The following is a 14,227-nucleotide window of genomic DNA, read 5'->3' on the forward strand; positions in this document are numbered from 1 at the left end:
CGACGTCACAGCAAAAAATTATTATTAGTTAAAGAATTGTAGATGACGAAAGTGAAATTAAATATTGATAGCAGAAAAAATAAAATTTATTAAAATTTATTGTGCTACAATTAAGTGATCGTGCGTAATAATTGAAAAATTGAATTGAATCGGAATCTTCATCTCTCCCCAATCATTAATCGATCACGAAAATTTATCAAAATGGAGACTGAAAAGTTTCTTGCTGAAACATCAGCCAGTGGGCCTTCTCTACTACCAAATAACGCCAAAGTCAGGAATAAACTTCTAGCACCCAACAAAACCCAACTTCTAGCACTGAAACTGAACTCTCCCAACGGCCCAAAAAAACAACCTAAAAAGGTGATTACGCCTGACGAAATCTTCGTTTATGATGGTGGGCCGCATTTTGCCTATTCCGTCACTTCATCTTTTATTTCTAGACATTTGTTAGGAAATTGGCCAAAACTATGGGTAGCTGTGTAGATTTTTGTCTTAAGAAGTTTCTGTTCAAATGGGAGTTGTGCATGGGTCTCATTATCTTTAGTTCAAATTACAGTTAAATCATTTTGATATGACTAACCACACCAGATGGGGCTGTGAAAGAGTAATGGATGGTTTTAATAAATGGCTGGTTATGTTCTTCCATATACAGGCAGAAGAAAAAGTCAGAATAGATAACCTACAAGAATCAGAACTACAAGCTCTTCTGGACGAAGTGTTGCAGTACAGTGGAAAACGGGATGGGGAGAAAGGATCAGAACTCTTTCAAGTAAATATGTTTATTTATAAACTTTGTCTAATTCAAAACATAACAAAAATTCTGTGTCTACACTCCAATTAATACTTCATGCTGTAAATAATTTTTTAGGCCTTATTAAGGGAGACCCAAGAATCTGGCGAAGAGAGTCCCCCTGCCTTCAGACCAACTCAGACCACATCAAACCCTGCTGTCCAGCAACGCAGACGAAGGTCAAGAAAGGAGACTAGTGTACCATTTTCTCATCAAACTACAGGAGTATCTTCTGTTCAGTCAAATACTGTGGCAGGAAGCAACAAAAAAGGAGGCTCATTGCAAAATATTTCATCTCATAGCCAGAGGTTCTACTTTTGTGTGAAATAGTGCCTGTTTACTTGTGTTTGTAACCATCAAGTATTGTCTATAGTGAGTGGGGTAGCGTTCGTCGAAGAAAACGTCACGATACTTCAGACAGCGGATCGACTCTTGGAAGTCCACGTAAACGGGAAGGCGGGTCTTTACCCTGTGATGTAGCGAGAGGCTCGAACAAAACAGTCAAACCAGATGAATTAGTTTTGACGAGCACTGAAGATATCCATACCGAACCTTCTCGTTTGACTAATGATTGCGTCATCAACATGGAAGGAATGATAGAATCCTCAGCTAATTTCTCTGAATTGGAAGATAAGTTTCCTGAACCGTGGAATAATCATCACATCCGAAGGACTGAACACTCAACAAGTACTCTAAAAGGTTGCTTGCAATAATGCCTTGATATATTTATTTTCCTGCTTTACAGGCGTCATAGAACCAATGGAGCAGGACATGGAAATCTGTCCGTCGGAAAACGTTGGAACAACCAAGAAACTCTTGTCGAAAAGCTCAAAAGAATACGGAACTATTCAATGCGAAGTTGATGCAGCCATCCCGTTTGTACCTTTTGACTCCACTGCCAATCAAGAAGTAAACAGATCCAACACTGTAAATGGTTCATTAGACGACGGTATTCCTCATCAGCGGCGAATTCATCGTCAAACCGGAGGTACAAAGTCTGAAAAATGAAATTTAGAATGGCTAGTAACATCACTCCGTCTCATCGCTTAAAGGTATCAGTGACTCGCGAATGGACGAGAACGGCAATCCGTTCGGAAGTGTCAACGGTACCTCCATATCGCCTTTCATGCATCGGACGAGCCCTTCCGGGATAAGCACCACTAATTTAACGTCCGTGAACACTAGTAGTGGCTTTTCAACGTCCAAAGCAGGTCAGCGAAAGCAGAAGAAGAAAAATGGCAAAGACGAAAACGTTTTGTATGCCAAAGAGATTCCAGGTTTTGTCGGAAATCGCGTAAGTTGACCTGAGCACAGTGCCTTCTAAAAATAAATTTCTGAATGCCTTTGTTGTTTTTATCTGCAGAATGTCGATGAACTGCTCGAGTATATAGAGTCGTCTGAGAGTAACGGCAAAAAGGCCTCAGACAAGAAAACTGGGCTTAAACACAACGGAACATTGGTTAAAGATTCGTCTTCCAAAGTGAAGCCAAAAGAGAAGAAAAGTTCGTCCAAATCACTCCATCGTCAAATGAATTCAAACCAAGCCGATTCAGAGGACTCGGATACTCCAGGAGGCGGTTCCATCAATTCTCCTGTCGGAAAAGACGAAGATTTCGTTTTTAGAGCTAAAACAGTGGACGGCGTTGAAGAACTGGAAGCTGCCGTCGCGGCGGCGGCTGCCGACTTTCAGACCGTGACCAAAAAACAGCGTCGCAAGAAGCGTAACTCACTTTCTAACTCGACTACTGGCAGTAAAACCAAGGAGCTGCTAGAACAGTCACACATGAACCTGTTTTATAATGCTTCGTCGCCCTCAGTGATGATGCGTCCCCCTCGTCAACCACCAAGTATTTCAGCAGGCAGCCAAATTGCCATTCAAATAAGCGGAGGCACTGTCGGAAACGGACTTGGTGGTGGCAATGAAGCAGCAAAGAAATTGGTAGCGAGCGTACCACCATCTGAACCATCAGACTTGGATTCTGATGGAGGTGACAGTGTTCATTCCTTGCCCGTCCAGCCATCGGCGCCTCTCTTCCCTTACCCGCCCATGCATCAACAACCTCCGTCGTCGGCGCAGAACTCAATTTCGTACGCCGATATCATACGGTCGGAACAGCATCACGCCAAAAGTGATGTGGTGTTCCTTGCTGAGTCTAGTCAGCCTATCGATGTCAAACAACTCTGTGCCACCAGCCCAAATACTGCGATCCCAGCTGTCGGAACCAACCCATCAACCGCTCCTGCTCCTTTAACTGATCTTGTTGCCTCTGCCGCGACTTTTACTGCTGCGGCTAACGTGCCTTGCAACAGAGCAGCGCCCAGAGCATCCCTTTCAGGTTTGTCGCTCTCAAACCACCAACGTTTTAAATAGTAAAGAGCATTTTTAATCTATTGTATTTTTCGTCATAATAGGAGTTCCTTTGAGGCGAGCTGCCTCTCTGCCGCCCACCTCACCTAGCGTCGAAACTCCACCAGTTGTGATCGTCGGATCCAGTTCCAGCACTCAGGTGGACGTAACATTTGGGTTTGAGTTAAATGAACAGCTGTTGGCTCTATCAATACAACCGTCCCCGCCATCTCAGCCGCCAAAGGAAACTCAGTCCAGCCTTCTCACTTCGCCAGAGGCATATACAGAACCGATTATGGTATCGTTCTCTCCAGAACCAAGGTCGGAGACCAAGCCAGATCCCGAACTCTACCCGTCTTCTTCTACTCCTCTGTCGTCTTCTCCCGAGGCGGCCTCTACACCTACCGCAGTTGATTTTGCATCTCGTTATCGCGAACGACCAGAACTGCTCAATCCTCCTCTTTCTCGACGATCGTACGAAATAGTTGATTTCATCAGTCAAGGTATATACCGACGCGTTTCTATTTGTCGTTGGTTTTTCTAATTATTATGTTTTATCTGCTTTAATTTGTAGCTTGGAAAAGAATTGAACGGAAGCTGGATGAACAGCAACAGCATAACATTGGCAGTAACGGGGGCCTGGCCCTTCAATCAAGTATTCGTGTGTATACTTTGGAGTGAAGTGAGGAGTTTGGATGATAAATCGGCATCCAGACTCGCTGCTAGGGATCGAGCGGCAAACTTTGTGATCGGAATCATACTTTTGTGTGAATATGTGACTGGTTCGTCAGACCAAACTTTAGTGCACCGTGTGCGCGCGTCCAGACGGGCTCCCTACAAACTGCAATCGCCTGTGAATCAGTGACGACGTCCAAAGCGAATCGCAGTGGACATGTCGACGTCGCCAGTGTGCGTGCTTGGTTGTGTGAGACTTTTTTTTTTAGTGTGTATGTATGTTCATTTGATTTTCTGTTGTTGATGTTCCAGCCGTCTAGTCGTGGAGGACGAAGGGTATCGTTTATCAAGAGAAGAAAAAAAAAAGAATCTTTTTAGATTATTTTCTCTTATGTGAGTTATTGCGAGACAAATGGTTAAGCCCCTCTCTCTCTCCCTCGTCTAATTGGCACATCCCGCTCCATACAGCTTCTAGCTTCTAATTTGATTGCGATCCTGCTCTCTTTAAATTCCTTTCGGTTTTCAGTAATTTCTCCAATGAGTTGATAATTGTTATTTGAACACTTTCTTTTTCTTCGTTAAATAAAAACAAACAAAACAAAATAAAATAAAAAAAAAACGAAAACAAAAAGACTTTGTCCCCCCCCCTCCCAAAAAAAAACTCCATCGTCTTTGCACCCGTCCTTAATCTTCTATTTTTGGGGATCCGAGAGTGAGCCGTTTCTCTTTTGTCTTTTTTTCTCTATCTAGCCGTCTTCATCCCAGTCTGATTATTATTTTCATGTTCCAGTTTAACAGCGAACAGCGTCAATATGTCTGTTATGGAACTTGTCTGTTTTTCTTTCTTAATTTGTTTGCAAAAAAAAAAAAATATCAATTATGTGCATTTTTTATGTTTGAGATGGAATTTCCTTTCATGCAATGGTTTCTTTTTTGTTTGTTGGCTAATTTTTTTTTTTCATCGTGCTCACTCTTGTTTAATCCCATCCTCCCTCCCGTTGTATTCATGGTTTGTCGTGTGCTGGAACAGTAAAAGAATGCTAAAAACAATGTGTATTTCCAAATTTAATTTATAGACGCCGACTGGAACGTGCAATCACGTTGATTGCTAGATTCTTCATTCTTGTCTAGAATATCATCCAACAGTCCTTTTAATCTTATCCATCTGCTTTCAAAAATAGACCCACGGTGGGGTGTGGAATTGTTCGTTTTAGTATGAAAGTGACCCCTCCCACCTAAAAAAAAATAGAACCCGGAAGAAGGAGATACCGGGAACTTTTCAGTCTGTCTGGCTAAACCTGGAATAGATCGTTGCAAGTCTGTCCTGCTACAAACAAGGAGACTTGCACGCTCCTGTAGTTCAAATGAAAACGAATTTATCAAGGCCACTGCGGCAAGAAGGGAAACATGGGAAACAAGCTTTGAGCATTATAATGGAATCATAATCTCAAAACTGTGTCATTTTTTGCCGTTCTAGTAAAACCTTATTTTTAAAAGAACCTTTTTTCGAATCGTGTAAATTTGTAGGGGTTTAGCTCATTATGAAATTTTGAAACCATAATATCCTTCCGTTACAGATCAACAGCCACTCTGCCAGTCAACCACCACTTCCTCGCTCTAGAGATAAAGAGTTGCTTTTTAAACTAAAATTTTTCCTCTTGCTGAACACAATCGAAAATCAGTTTAACATGAAGTTCGCGAGTGAATTAGACTGAAATCTAGAATTTAGCATTTTGGTTTCAATCGGGAAAACCACGTATGGGGAAAGTAATCATAAGCTGTCTTTTTCAATATTGAAAAATAATTCCAATAGAATTTTCTCCGGTTTTATGGCTTTTACAGATTTAAAAGTAGAAGCTACTTCAATAATTTTTAGCCCGTTTCTTGTAATTTTTCTCCCTATGTTTTTTCTGCATAGACTTTCATGGGAAAAGCGGGAACGTTCCGCGCTGATTTGTTTAGTCTAGTGTTAAAAACTTAAAATAAGAAAATAACCTGGAATTTATATTTGGAAAACAAATTGATCAGGCTACTTTCGAGATTGACTGAGAATTTTTTTTCTCCGAAGAGCTTCTATGAACTTTTGTTTCAAAAGCATTTTATTCATGCTGCTATTTGTAAAAAAACATATTTTCAAACCGACGTTACGAGAAAGGTCCCAAAATCCCACTAGGTGTCACTTTAGTCCAATAACAAGAATAGCTAAATAGTCTTTTTCTTTTTCAGTAAGGATTTAAGGTTTAGTTAAAATTAAACTCCCAAAGTCAGTTGTGTGGTGTGCGTAAACATAAAAAAAAAAAATTAGCAACTTACCGTTGATTCCGGTTGGACATTGCAGTCCTTGCGTCTTTTTCAAAAACCGCGGCCGGCACATCAGGACTTCGGAATTAAATTTAGGTTTTTTAACCAGAAAAAGTTGTATTCAGCTTTTGTGATCGACTGGGTCGACCTGGGCTTCGTCTAGGTTTTTGTCAACGGCTTTTCCTCTTTTTTCCTCGCTGGTCAACGATTGAGTAGAAATTGTGATTTCTTACTTGACGTCGGTAGGGTCGGTACTCGGTAGTCACAGGATTTTCATCAATTATAACTGATCTGATATTGTACCCGACTTTAATTTCTCATCGAGTCATTTTCTTGCATTGCCCAATATAGAAATTAGAATTAATTCGTAATCGAATTTTTTCAATTAATTTTGTTCATTCTTAATAAATGTTGGAGGTGTATCTATTAGTTCAGTTGTCCAAATATGTCGCCTTTCGAAACAAGGCGCGATATGAAAAATTCTTTCTGCATTCCACATTCCCACTTATGCAAATGACAACTAGGATAATTAATTGGTAATGAGGGCTAATGCGGAACTCATCATTCAAAAGGTCCCATTCACCAGCAAGTAAAAGTTAACCAACTAATAAATTACACAAACAATCGATTGCTTACACCACTTTATTTAGTGCACAGGTTAGAGTGATCCAGTTGATGAAGGGCCATGGCGTCGACTAGGAAGGACAAATCTTTACCTCCTCGTTTTCCGGCTTGGACTGTTGAATTGAATAATGGCGATCCTGTTGACACAGCACAACAGATCCTGTTACCTTTTCAGTGAAACTCAATTCCGTTGGATGCTGTCCCGAACGACCTTTGACAAAGTTTAGTGATTTTTTATCCTCCTTTTCGTCACAAGTCGCTACAAAACTACATTTTAAAAAATATATATATTTCGATAGTTTCGAAAAAACTCCCCCTCTAAGTAAATATTTTTGTTTTTCTTTTTGTCACTTCCAATTTTCTAGACCCCACCTCCCAATCGTCCCTAATAGTCACAAAAGTAGCCCCTCCCCGCCTCTAACATATTATAGCCACAATTTTTCGATATTTGTTACCGTCGGTGATTGACGTGATTGATTGGTTTATCACGTGAAATATTCACTGAGTCAAGACAACGGAAGGTCCGATAATTCTTATACCTAATACGTTCTCATTATCTACTGTCTTTATCCGCAAACAAATTCCAGTTAAATGTTTTCTTATGACTGAAATACATTGACGTAATCATCCAAAGTGGATCCACGTCAGGATGAGATCCAAGCAAACAAACACGGGAAATTGTTTCGTAAGCGACTGCTCGTTCCATTTATTCCCCGTGAATAAATTAACAACAGTATTATAATATTGTAAAAGGTAATCCATTCACGACATTTGCTATACCGGAGTAACAAAATGATTTCCGCATTCAGTTGATGAGGACGATGGCGTCGGTTATGACGGAGGAACCTTTACCTCCGAATATTCAGGATTGCTCCGTTGTAAGAAATAACGACGATCCCGTTGACGGAGGATATAAAAACCCTTTACCATTTCAACCGTTGGTCGTCTTTCTGCGTTTCTTGGGTGTCGAACTCGATCCTGCACTCCTGTACAAATCATCCAAGTGTTTTCGTTACCTGTTACTCGGACTGTGTTTCCTACTGTTGAATGCGTTCTTTACCATTTTTACGGCGGTGAGTGAGCACAATTTCTTTGTCCAAATTTACAACATGGACACGCCGACCAATTCTTCGTCAGTCGAAAACAATTCGACGGTACCCTCAGTTTTCTTTTGGAACCTTATCGTCGATTACGTCAATTACGGTGTCCTTTCCGTCGGCGTTCACGCTTCTCTTTTATTCTTTTCTCGACAAAAAGAATGGAAATTTCTCTGGGACAATGTCCAGCAGATATTACAACATCACAACGAGTTCAAAGGCATAAGGAAGTCCATTCGTCGTGTCACAATCGCCGGCCTTCTGATCGCTTGTTTGGTAATCCACAAAACAAATCTAATTATTATTACGCAACCATTATACAAGTTCAATTGTTTTTTTCGACAGGAAACGTTAGGATTCATCAGCTGCTCCCTAGTTCTTATTGATTTTAACGAAGGATTGACATTAGAATTTTATTTCCGTCCAATCGCCAACTTTTCCTACGTTTACGCGACTTGCGGTTTGCTGTTATTCGCCATCATCGGATGGACAGTGACGCTGGGATTCCGCAGTCTCCACCAGGAACTACTCAGCAACTGTCTGCTGACCACCTCTAACAATAACGGCTGCCCGGAAACGGTCTCTTTGGCTGAAAAAGAGGAACTGATTGAAATGTTGGCCAATTGGAAACAACTTCACGTTTTGTTAATCGACACTGTGGACGGAATCAACGATTGTCTCGGTCCTGTTCTACTCATTTGGGTGGCTCACATCTTTGTCGGTTTCATCGCCACTCCGTTTTATATTCTCGATGGAATCCATTTCAACACTGGATCATTGAGTTCCACCTGGGTTTTGCTGATCATGAACTTTTGTCTCTTTTCCCAGCATCTTTTTCATTTGCTCATTATCACCGGAATTTCGAGTCGCATCTGGCACGAGGTTTTACATTAATTTAAATATTTTGTTATTCAAATTAATTTTTTTTCTTATTTAAGGCAGCTGCAAATGGGAAGTTATTACAGAAAGTGAATCTAAACGATGTCTACCATCTCCAAGACCAGGTATGATCTTAATTAGGCATGCACTTGCGCGATTGTTTTATTTACTGAAAACAGATTATGTAGAACACCAAACTAATATCCTAACTCCTATTTGTTATTTCTTTAAAAAAAGGTGAGCATGTTGACGACCGAAGTTTTCCTATCGCTGCCACGCATCACAGCCATGGAATACGGAGACTTGGATTTTTCGCTTATTCCTACCGTATAAGAGTTGAAACGAAGTTTGCTATGTATACTTAAAAAACAACCGTTCAAATTCAAATTCATTACAGGTGATCGGCACTTCTTTGACTTATTTGATAATATTGTGTCAGTTCCAATCGTCGGAGCAGTAACAATAACTCATGGGCATACCTCGTCAGCAGAAATTGATCCATCTCACAATTTGAAGACTCCCTTTTTAGACCCAGCATTTCATACAAATGTCATTTCTATTTCAATTCTGGCTTATTGTTCTGAATAACGGCTGATCATAATGGCCAAGGCAATCCATTAGCATGTGCTAATAATGAGATCAATTGTTGTGAGCAAACATGAATATTACAGTCTCGTTTGCTAAGATAAATTACGAATATCCGAAAATGTCACCCCATGCTGAGAAGATAATATAAACCCATTACTCAAAGTGCATCCAGCACGTTCGAATTAATTATTAGCATCGATACAGGACGTACACCAGAAACATTTCAATAAGCGAATTGTCCGTCAAAAGGAAAAAGAAACAATTTCCAGAGTAAATCGAATAAAAATGGACATTTTGTGCGTGTTTTATAAACTATGCTATCAACATTCAGTGGGTGAAGAGCCATGGCGTCGGTTAGGACGGACGAATCTTTACCTCCTGGTTTTCCGGCTTGGACTGTTGAATTGAATAATGCTGACGTTCCTGTTGACGAGGCACATGAAAACCCGTTGCCTTTCCAACCGTTGATCGTTTGTCTGCGATTCTTGGGTGTCGAACTCGATCCTGCAATCCTGAAAAAATCATCCAGGTGTTATCGTTACCAGTCCTTGTTGCTCGGACTAATTTTGCTTCTTTTGAATGGCCTCTGCAATATTTACATTCTGATTCTGAATCAACATCAGATGACTGAAAATCAAAATGAATCTGAGGTTTTATCGGTTATTCTGTCATCAGCTAATAACAACTATCAGCCAATAACAGAATCCAGCACAATGTCGTGGAATTTCATCATGGATTACGTCAACTATGTTTCCCTCGCTATCGGAGTTCACGCCTGCCTCTTCATTCTTTCTCGTCAACCAAAATGGGAATTGCTCTGGGACAATGTCCAGCAGACTTTGCAGCAGTTTAAAAACTGGAAGAAGACCATCCGTCGTGTCACAATCGCCGGTCTTTTCATTATTTTCTCGGTATTCAATCATATTTGTAGATAAATCACTGAAAGGTCTATTTTGTTTTTTCTTGTTAGGAAATATCGATCTATGTAGGCCTGTCCTTTCCCTTCGTGGAACTGACTGTGACTAATGACAAACAACTGTTCCGCGATTTATTTATTTGCTGCTTTGTAAACTTATTTCTATTTTACGCGTTGTCTGGTCTGCTACTGTTTACCTTGATCGGCTGGACGGTGGCCATGGGATTCCGCAGCTTCGGCCAAGAACTAATTAGCAAGAGTTTGCTGACTAATACCAGCGATGATGACGCTTCGTTAGACGGCTTTCGTCTAATGATAATCAAGTGGAAAAAACTTCACATATTGTTAATCGACACTGTGGACGGAATCAACGATTGTTTCGGTCCGGTTCTTCTCATTTGGGTGTCTTATATCTTTGTCGGCTTCATCGCCTCTCTGTTTTACATTGCTGATGAAGTTTACTTTAATTCGACTTTGTCATATTCTAGCTGGGCCATGCTGATCATGAGCAGTGTCCAAGTGGCTCAGCATATTTTACATTTTCTAATTATCACCGGAGTACCGAATTGCATCCGTCGAGAGGTATACCGTATGTCCTTATACACAAATTGCGGGTAAATAATTTGAATTCCTTTTTTTTAAAGGCAATCAAATTGGGAAAGCTGCTAAAGCAAGTAAATCTATGCGACTCTCATCTTCAAGAACAGGTACGACGTAATAAAGTTTGTGTTTGTTGTATAATGGAATTGCAGGTTTTTAATTTTAACAGGTGAACGTTTTGACGACCGAAGTGTCACTTTCCCTTCCTCGTATTACGGCTATGGAATTCGGCGACTTGAATTTGTCTCTGATCCCCAAGGTATTACATTATATTCAAAAAGCTGTGTACCGCAAAGAAATCGTAATTGTCAACATTTGAATTTGTCGCAGTTGATCGGTACTTCGTTGACTTATTTGATTATATTATGCCAGTTCCGGTCGTTGGAAAAAAATTAATCATTCAATCTCGTAAGTCTGTTTTGACATACGTATATAGTGTAATTAAACCATCAGAGTGAAATAAAACTGGACTCGCTCGGAATAGTCAACAGTGCTGTTGATTCCATTTGGCTCATCGTCAGCGACGATACACTGGGTAACATTGAGGTAGAAATTCTCGCTGTCTAAATGAGAATTTTCATATGGGTTTGTGACACGGTCATCCACGCGATAAAACGACGTAACCCTCAGGGCGAGGGGACACCCGACATTCCCATCGTGAAGACACTGTTATTCATCACCAGATTTGTTGTTTCTATAGGAAAAAAAAAATTATTTGATGTAACAACTCACCTGGTCGCACCTGGTTGAATTAGAAGAAAAGCGGAGCACGACTCCAGCTTTTGCCGTGATGCAGATCCCGCGCGGAGTAATAAACGTCGTCTATGGGCATCATGGCGTCGTTTAAAGAGCTGCCAATAGCGGGAGGATTGTGCTGCTGGGAAACAGCAAAGCCGATCCAGGCCGGTCCGAGGAAATACGGAGGATATTCATTCCACGGCCAATCCTGGAAAGCCATATACCATTTACCATCTGATTGCAACAGAATCATGATTTCAAGTCTTTTTATACGAGTGCGTATTTTTATAAGGGATATACCTCGAGAGCAGGCCACAAGTTTCTAGCAGCCGAGCCAAACTTACACCGATTGGACTGGCGGTAGGTTTGAACGAAATGGGTTAAATTGTGCACGTTGACACGATTAGACTGAATTCATTCGGACCGAATTATTCAATTGCTAAATAGTACACGAATAGATGAGAACCATTTTTCTATCCAACCTCTGGGGTTTGGGTTAACTTTGTTTCTGGAAGCATTATAAAGGTTATCATATCTTGCCCTAACGGTAACGGTCACCAAATATGGCGGGAGTTTAAGCGCTGTGCCCGGTTTTGATGAAAAAGAAGGAGGGGTTCGATATGCACACGCCGGTATACTTTCTGACAATGAACGCTGACAGCATAGAGAGACTGCTGTCTACATAATAGAAAGTTTCGTGTATATAAGAGCCGACACAGTGTCAACTGGCCACATATATATCCCATTGATCTGATATTTATTATCCGTACAACGCTTTTGGGTTCATTCACTCCGAGGGGGCCAGCAACGGTCTTGAGGAAGGTCATGACAGAGACATCCAGCGCTTCCATCCTTTATTATAAATATACCTACAATTATTACTTATGTTAACAATTTAAGGAATTGATTTTTTTTAAATGGCCCTAAAGTGAGAAACTATGTGGGAAAGGATGATTCAGCAGAAATTTTGTAGGACACGTTTGTCTATATGATTGTTTTACCATTTAAAGAAAAAGCAGTAGAAATTTCACCAAAATTTGAAGATATTTTATTTTTATTTTAAAGGGACGTGATTATAGTCTTATTCACAAAAAAGGCAACGAAAGTATTAAGTACAATTTTCAGTGAATTAAAATAATTAGGCTATTTTGTATTTCTTCGAATCTCCTGATTTTATTATACATATGCTGAATAGAATTAACAGTATTCCCAGTCCTTGTGATCTGGGGGTCGACATGCTTCCGGACACCTTTGAGCACCGACTTTCCCACCGATTCCCGCAGCAACAAAACAAGTGCCGTTGCGTCTTGTGGGGAACGGCAAAACTTTGATGGGCGACTTCTTGTTGAGTTTACCGTTTTGACAGTGGTAGCTGTCATGAGCCATCTGATTCAAAACAATAAAGCACGTCCAGTTATTGTTATACCAAATGGATATTAAACCGCAACGATACTTGGTTGCTTGCTTGGTTGTTACACATACCACGTCATATTGGGCTGAAGGCCAAAGGATCTTATCCAACACCACTTGGTCTGTGCTTTTCCGCTGGTTTTGGCCAGCCAATATCATGGCTCTCGTCAATCCTTCGACGAGATCTCGGCGTTGGTGAAGTTTGGCACCCCACATTCCTGAATGAGCCAATTTCATTTTCTAAATTCGATTATTCCAGCACCAGTTTATTCCTTTTTAAATCATCAGCATATTCACATGAATAAACCTGCCAAAATGGTAGCACTGTGGAAAACGTGGTCCCTCATCAGATGGAAAGTGAAGTTGGACTCGAGCCACTGGTCAGCATCGAGTTCTCTCTGCCAGATGATGCCATCGATGTCCCTCGAAACGAAAATGTCCACATTGGGATCGAGCATCACCAAATAGCGGAACATTCGGCCGTTGAGGCCTCGAAGGAGATCGGGATCGATGGGTGTCAGCGAGGTGAGGCTCCCAATCATCTCTGTTAGACTGCACAAGTCGATGTGATTGAATTGGCAGCTCAATTCAAACAGCTGGTCGTAAACGACATTTTCCGACTCACTTTGATTGTGAAAATTGTGGTAAATTCGGACAATCCAGCTGGGATAGGATTTCTCCGACGTCATGGAAATATTTCTTAACAACTTGAGGTAACGATCAGACACGGACACGTTTTCGTTCTTGCCAGTACCAAACAAGGAATAACTGATGACTTTCTGGTGGGCTCCGCGTGCGGATGAATCCGCACTGCACCACCGGAATGGCCCGGCGGGATTTTCGTTAGCCACTTTATTGAACGTTCGGTTGCAACTGCGCTGAGACGTGATTTTCTCTGTCGTTGTTTCCATCACTTCCGACACTGCACCGGTGCTGGCCATTGACGGCGGAACGGTTTCAGATTCAATTGAATTAACAGACACATTTTGAGGTGATGATAGTCCAACAAATTGCCAAAAGAAAATCAAAAAAGCAAATGCGAAAAGGAAAAATCCTAAAAATAAATTTCGGGCGTTGAATTTGGCCAGTCTGATCATTTTCTATTCAAAAATGAATAGCCTTGCCCAGCAGCGTTGTCACCCAACTGCTCCAAGTATGATCGCAGTACCAAATGAAGAATCATTGTTATCTTTCGTTCATCTGCGATAAGAACAATAGTTGTTGTCGTTCAACTTTCCTTTATGTGTTGAGAGTCCTTTTCC

At 40.9% G+C, this 14,227-nt stretch overlaps 3 protein-coding genes and 1 long non-coding RNA gene across 6 annotated transcripts; 2 read left to right on the forward strand and 2 right to left on the reverse strand.

Annotated features, from left to right (window-relative positions):
• The first annotated feature begins 25 nt into the window (after positions 1-25).
• LOC124198797 (mucin-17-like) lies at positions 26-4,862 on the forward strand. The gene is made up of 9 exons (XM_046594839.1): positions 26-360; positions 653-769; positions 869-1,098; positions 1,164-1,477; positions 1,536-1,778; positions 1,843-2,084; positions 2,154-3,126; positions 3,203-3,640; positions 3,712-4,862. The coding sequence occupies exons 1-9, from the start codon at positions 202-204 to the stop codon at positions 3,816-3,818; spliced, it is 2,823 nt and encodes a 940-aa protein (XP_046450795.1). The 5' UTR covers positions 26-201; the 3' UTR covers positions 3,819-4,862.
• A 1,145-nt stretch (positions 4,863-6,007) lies between these two features.
• Positions 6,008-9,463, forward strand: LOC124197845 (gustatory and pheromone receptor 39a-like). Of its 3 annotated transcripts, XM_046593393.1 has the most exons (7): positions 6,012-6,702; positions 6,764-7,490; positions 7,547-8,110; positions 8,180-8,716; positions 8,773-8,838; positions 8,951-9,040; positions 9,111-9,463. In XM_046593393.1, the coding sequence occupies exons 3-7, from the start codon at positions 7,550-7,552 to the stop codon at positions 9,171-9,173; spliced, it is 1,317 nt and encodes a 438-aa protein (XP_046449349.1). In that variant the 5' UTR covers positions 6,012-6,702; positions 6,764-7,490; positions 7,547-7,549; the 3' UTR covers positions 9,174-9,463. The 3 variants fall into 3 exon arrangements, with proteins under 3 accessions (XP_046449351.1, XP_046449349.1, XP_046449350.1); XM_046593395.1 differs by lacking the exon at positions 9,111-9,463 and having other exon boundaries at positions 6,008-6,702; positions 8,777-8,838; positions 8,951-8,987; XM_046593394.1 differs by having other exon boundaries at positions 6,012-7,490.
• Positions 9,464-11,290: 1,827 nt separating this feature from the next.
• Positions 11,291-12,502, reverse strand: LOC124197654. The gene is made up of 3 exons (XR_006876300.1): positions 11,856-12,502; positions 11,550-11,763; positions 11,291-11,483 (listed from the first exon to the last, which is right to left on the reverse strand). It is a non-coding gene; the product is annotated as an uncharacterized LOC124197654 (long non-coding RNA).
• Positions 12,503-12,673: 171 nt separating this feature from the next.
• On the reverse strand, positions 12,674-14,120 carry LOC124197421. Its single transcript, XM_046592872.1, has 3 exons — positions 13,273-14,120; positions 13,038-13,183; positions 12,674-12,941 (listed from the first exon to the last, which is right to left on the reverse strand). The coding sequence occupies exons 1-3, from the start codon at positions 14,060-14,062 to the stop codon at positions 12,753-12,755; spliced, it is 1,125 nt and encodes a 374-aa protein (XP_046448828.1). The 5' UTR covers positions 14,063-14,120; the 3' UTR covers positions 12,674-12,752.
• Positions 14,121-14,227: the final 107 nt, after the last annotated feature.

This window comes from Daphnia pulex, chromosome 7 (assembly GCF_021134715.1).
Source record: "Daphnia pulex isolate KAP4 chromosome 7, ASM2113471v1".
In the NCBI taxonomy this organism is placed as follows: Eukaryota; Metazoa; Arthropoda; class Branchiopoda; order Diplostraca; family Daphniidae; genus Daphnia; species Daphnia pulex.